At 58.4% G+C, this 5,087-nt stretch overlaps 2 protein-coding genes across 3 annotated transcripts in view; one reads left to right on the forward strand and one right to left on the reverse strand.

The window, feature by feature from the left end:
• Nucleotides 1-1,349: 1,349 nt before the first annotated feature.
• TMEM238 (transmembrane protein 238) lies at nucleotides 1,350-3,666 on the reverse strand. 2 transcript variants are annotated; one of them, XM_027860098.1, is made up of 2 exons: nucleotides 3,132-3,666; nucleotides 1,350-1,515 (listed from the first exon to the last, which is right to left on the reverse strand). In XM_027860098.1, exon 1 carries the CDS (start codon nucleotides 3,649-3,651, stop codon nucleotides 3,145-3,147), a length of 507 nt encoding a protein of 168 aa, XP_027715899.1. In that variant the 5' UTR covers nucleotides 3,652-3,666; the 3' UTR covers nucleotides 1,350-1,515; nucleotides 3,132-3,144. The 2 variants fall into 2 exon arrangements, with proteins under 2 accessions (XP_027715899.1, XP_027715898.1); XM_027860097.1 differs by having other exon boundaries at nucleotides 1,350-1,518; nucleotides 3,132-3,651.
• A 1,263-nt stretch (nucleotides 3,667-4,929) lies between these two features.
• Nucleotides 4,930-5,087, forward strand: part of RPL28 (ribosomal protein L28) — a 2,442-nt gene continuing 2,284 nt past the window's right edge. Inside the window, exon 1 of the mRNA XM_027860083.1 lies at nucleotides 4,930-5,009. The gene's annotated coding sequence lies outside the window, so the exon portion shown is untranslated. The remainder of the gene's footprint in view (nucleotides 5,010-5,087) is intronic.

Here is a 5,087-nt window from a genome sequence, read left to right on the forward strand (position 1 = left end):
GCTCAGAGATCTCCCCATCTAATCCTTCTACTCTTTCCTTCTTGAGAGTAAAGAAGAAAAAAGCCAAGCCAGAGTCCATCTAGCAGCTCAGCTTCCTGCCGCCCATGCGCTCATACACACCCCAGTCCAGAGACACTGGACGACGTCTCTTCCTTCTTTTTTGTTCTCCCCCCTCGGTATAGCAGCCTCGGTGCTAGGGTGGATAGAGAGCCAGGCCTGGAGTCAGGAAGCCTCATCTTCCTGAGTTTGAATCTGGCCTCGGACGCTTTCTAGCGGTCCGACCCTGGCCGGCTCATTTCATTCAGCTTGCCTCAGCTGCATCATCTGTAAAACGAGCTGCAGAAGGAAATGGTGAACCACTCCAATATCTTTGCCCAGAAAACCCCAAATGGGGTCACGGAGAGTCAGGCGTGACTGAAACCACGGAACAAAGAGCCCTTAGCTTCCTTTGACAACTTCCAGGTTCCCCTTCTGGTATTATTCCTGTAGGACCATGCTCTATTTGGGCTTTCATCTTCTGCTCTGTACCCTGATGGAGTCTTTTATCCATGTCTTCTCACAGGTGAGAGTTCTCCCGAGAGCTGCCGGTGCATCCACACCTCACTCTAGGTGACACTCTCTCCCTTTCCGTAGAGAAATCACTTCTGGGTCATCAGAAGTTCATGCTTGAGAACTTTCCACTGCATCGCGTAGCTCCTCACGCTTGGTCTTTCTCCAAACAACTGGAAATCCATGACGCCAGAATCTCTGGTCCTTGGCGTTCCCCTCAGCTTCTCTCGCCTCCACCAGCCCCACTACGAAGACCGATCAGTAATTACAGGGGAGTCACAGGCAGAGCCCCGGGTGGTTCTGGGCCTCCTGGTCATGGGATCACAGATTCAAAGCTATATTCGCCCAACACCCTCATGTCACATATAGGGAGCCCAGGAGAATAAGTGATTTGTCTACAGTCACACAGAATGTGGCAGAACCTTGGACGTGGGTCACGTGACTACAAACACAGCCACCTCTTCAGTCTGCCGCGATCAGTCCTTTAAGGAGTGGGAATCTGGCAAGGGCAGGAAGCAGGACCGTAGTGGGTGTGACCTCTCCTGTACGGTGGAGTCCCCGTCTACCAAGGGGAGACCCGAGTGGGGAGAGGGAACGGGAGGGGATGTAGAGAAGGGGCCTGGCCCTCCCTTGATCTCTCCAGGTCCAACTATCAGAGGGAACCCCACCCCCCACCCTTGGGGCTCCAGGGAAGGCAAAGTCTCCCTGGTGCTGAAAGCTGCAGAGAGCGAGGTCTCCTGCACCCCAGGTTCTTAAACTGGTTCCTAAAGGTGCCCAAAGATACAAACGTGGGAGTCCAGTTGGAGACAGGAGTGTTTATCCAGAGGCCAGCTGATGGGGAAGAAGGGAGGAGACAGTGGGGAGGAGGTGGGAGTAGGGAACCATGTCTCTGAGGGAAAGGGGGCTCTTCTCTGGCCCTGGGGCCGTTTCAGTCTCTGCCATTGCATCCAGATTTGGGTGGGGCACCTGCTGGAGAGAGAACAGCATAAGTGTGCCAGCTGTAGCCCCAAGCCCCTCTAGGAGCAGGGATGTGCACACATGCTCGACCTCGGGCATCCCTCCCTCCCCCCCAGGAAGGAGATGATTGAGGGAAAAAATGGAATGGGGGAAAAGAGGGAATAGGGGAGAAGAAAGAGTTATCAAGGTGTCAGGGGCTAGATGGGAAAAAAGGAGACGGGGAAGAAATAAAAGGATGGCGATAGACAGCGGAATGGGGAGAGAAAGGGGTGGACACAAGAGAGTGGGATGAAAGAAAAAGGGATAGGAAGACAGCAGGTTGGAGAGAGAGGGTTAGAAGGCATGGCTGGGAACAGCAGAGCTTGAGGGGGAGACAGCAGTAGCAGGGGCTTGAAGGAAGGGAATGGACGTCAAAGAAACCACAGCATTTCCAAACACACACACACACACATGTACTTATGTGTGTATATGTTATATGTATGTGTACATGTATGTGCGTATATGTGTGCGTGTATTTCAGCTCACAGCTGAACAGATCCCCTTCACAATCCCCCAACCAGTGGTCTTCCCGCCTTCGCTTGGATACCTGTAGTATCCTTCCAAGGCAACACATTTCCTTCCTCTCTTTGAGATGGGTAGACAGTTATCTGGAAGAGATCTGAGGGTCTTAGTGGACCACAAGTCTAATACGGGTCTCCAAGTGATACAGGATTAAAACAACCAAGTATAGAGATTGTAGAATGTCTAGCAATAAGAAGCGGACAGGCCAGCTGCATGGACTTGTTGCCAGACTCCATGCTCCATTTGGAGGAGGGCCTCTATAAAGTTCAAACTGTGGGAGGAGCCCGTGAAGGAATAGGGGGTGTGGGCACCAGCTCAGAGAAGACCGAGGGTGAACCCGACATCTGCCTTCGAGTGTCTGAAGGTCTGATGGGAGGCCGGAGCAGTGATTTGGGGGGGGGGGGGCGGAGAGTTCCAAAGAGGTAGATTTCAGCTGAATGGAAACTTCCTAACTGGGTTACCCAAAAGGGGCACAGGCTGCTTCGGAGGTAGTGAGGCATCCAGCACTAGAGGTATTCAAGCAAAGGTGAAGTACTTTCTCACTGGCCATGCTGTAATAAGGATTCTTTTGGGGGGTGCGGGTTGGATCAGATGGCCTTCCAAGTCTAAACTTCTTCAGCTCTGAAAAGGATGGAGGAGAGAAGGGAACAGGGGGATACGAAGGCTAGAAGGGGATGAGAGGGAGGGAAGAGCATGGAGACTGAGGGGTGTGGAGGGGGGAGGGAGAGAGGAGGGGCCGAGAGGATTGTGCCTTGCACACAGTAGGTGCGTCTCCGGAGCTTTGAACAGGGTGGGGGCTGGGGAAGGCACCTAATCCTGCCACCAATCTGTCCACGCCTGGGGCTCATTAAGGCCTGGGAAGCTGCTCCTTCCCGGGCCCCTGGGAGGGCAGATGAGGAAGCCGAGCCACTATCACTCTAGTGATGGGGTCACGGGTAAAGAGATGTTGGGGATAACTGATCCAGCCTCCTCCTCTTCCTCATGATCACCCAGCACAGAGCAGGCCCCCTGACTTCTGGCCAAGGAGGCGACGAGAGAGAGAAAAGGGGGTCCCCCCCTCTCACCTGGGCCTCTCTCTCACTCCTTCCCTGCTCCTGCCGCCGAGGCCTCCAGAGGACTCAGCTGCAGGCGGACGCGGCGGGACGTCTGGGCCTGGCGCTTGGGGGGGCCCCGGGCCCCCCTGCGGGCCCCTCCTCCGCCGGGGCCAGGCTGGGCAGACCAGCGCCTGGACAGCTTGTGGGCCAGCCGGGCCAGGGTGCCCGGCCTGCGGCCATAGTCCCGCTCCAGCTCCTGGCGGGAGATCTCGATGTTGCCCGTGTACCAGAAGATCCAGCCGAGCAGGCTGAGGAAGACCATGAGGGCCCCCGAGTAGATGAGGAGGTCTCCAAAGTCCCGGCCCTGGACCTGCAGGTGGGCGAAGACCCCGGTCAGCAAGGCCACCATCCCGGCCACATCCAGGACCACGGCCAGCAGAAGGGCCACCCGGCAGCGGCCCAGGCCCGAAGAGGCCGGGGATGCCCCGGAGGCAGGAGCCGCCGGAGGAGGCCCCGGGCACGGGCAGGAAGACGAGGAGGCAGTGGCCATAGCTGGAGCTCTCTGAGGGGGGAGCCCCGGGAACCGGTCGGACAGGTTCCGGGGTGAGAGCCCCAATGGGCGGAGCCCCAGCCACCTGTCCTTCCTGGGTATTGGGTAGAGACCGGGGACTGGAGGGGGAAGGGGCCCCTGGCTGCTGGAGGGGGGCTGGGCAGAGGATCCCAGAGAGATGGGGGGCCAGGGAATCTGAGGGTCACGGACCTTTGAGACCCCATGGCACTCACACAGAGGGAGGGGTGCTCACCCCTTCACTGTAGCCAGGAAGGAATGGGTCCAGAGATGTGTCCCCCCCACACAGACGAGTCACACACTCTCCAGATGGAGGGACTTTGTAAAAGTCACCCATCTTGGGGAGGCTGACCAGATCCAGACCAGGCCCTCCCCCGGCACTTTGACCTCCCTGGGGGACCCCAAGGCTGGTGCCCTTCATTTTTGTCTCTCTATCTACAGGGCCTGCACACAGTAGGTGCTCAATAAATGAGTACATGGGGGTAGGGAGGTATTGCTCAGAAGAGGGCAGGAAGGGTCCTGACCTGGGGTCAATTCCCACCTAGTGACCCCGGGCAAGTCGGCGCCCTTTATTGGCTGTATGAGCATGGCCGAGGGCTGGGGCTGCCATCGCAAGGGTGGGCGAAGGGCTTGGGAAGTCTCAAAGCAGCACGGGGCTTGGCACACAGCAGGCGCTTAATAAATGTTTATTGGTTGAAAATGAGTCATTGACAAGCATTTATTTTTGCTTTTTGGTGAGGCAACGGGGTTGAGTGACTTGCAGGGTCACACAGCTAGTAGGTGTTAAGTGTCTGAGGCTGGATTTGAGCTCAGGTCCTCCTGACTCCAAGGCCAGAGCTCTATTCACTGCACCACATAGCTGCCCCTGACAAGCATTTATCAGGCACTTCTGGGCCAGGCAGCATGGAAATGGGAGCTGCGCCTGGGCTGCAGCAAGATACGGGGGAACAGGGCCTTCCGATGCCTTGGGAGCCTCAGCTGCCTTCACACGTGGGGGAACTAAGGCCCAGAGCGGCCAAGTGACTCGGAGGATTCGAACTCTGGGCTTGCCGCCTCCCGGCCCAGCGCTTCACCCGCGGCGCCACCTAGCGGCCGTGCTCATCACTGCTCTGCGGAGGCGGGGAGGGGCGGGGCGGCGCGGGGCCGGTCGGGCCGAAAGGCTCCGGAAATGCCCGAGCGGGCCGAGGCGGGGGCGGGGCCAAGGAGCGGCCGCCGAAGGATTCCGGACCCGCCCGAGCCCTGCCGAGCAGAAGCGGAAGCGGAAACTCGCGGGGGCATTAAAGGTTCCGCCCCGCCCCCGGCAGCGCCCTTTCCGTCTCCGGGAGCCGCCGCGAGAGCAGGTAATGGCGGACTGCGCTCGCCCCTCGTGGCCCTGAACGCCGCCGCCCGAGGTCTCCGGGGCCTCCCCTCCCCCCCCC

This window comes from Vombatus ursinus, unplaced genomic scaffold, assembly GCF_900497805.2.
Source record: "Vombatus ursinus unplaced genomic scaffold, bare-nosed wombat genome assembly UNPS02014175.1, whole genome shotgun sequence".
NCBI classification, from domain to species: Eukaryota; Metazoa; Chordata; class Mammalia; order Diprotodontia; family Vombatidae; genus Vombatus; species Vombatus ursinus.

Bases quoted from the DNA above. Each gene is read 5' to 3' on its own strand.
- TMEM238 (XM_027860098.1), bottom strand. From the start codon at position 3,651: ATGGCCACTGCCTCCTCGTCTTCCTGCCCGTGCCCGGGGCCTCCTCCG.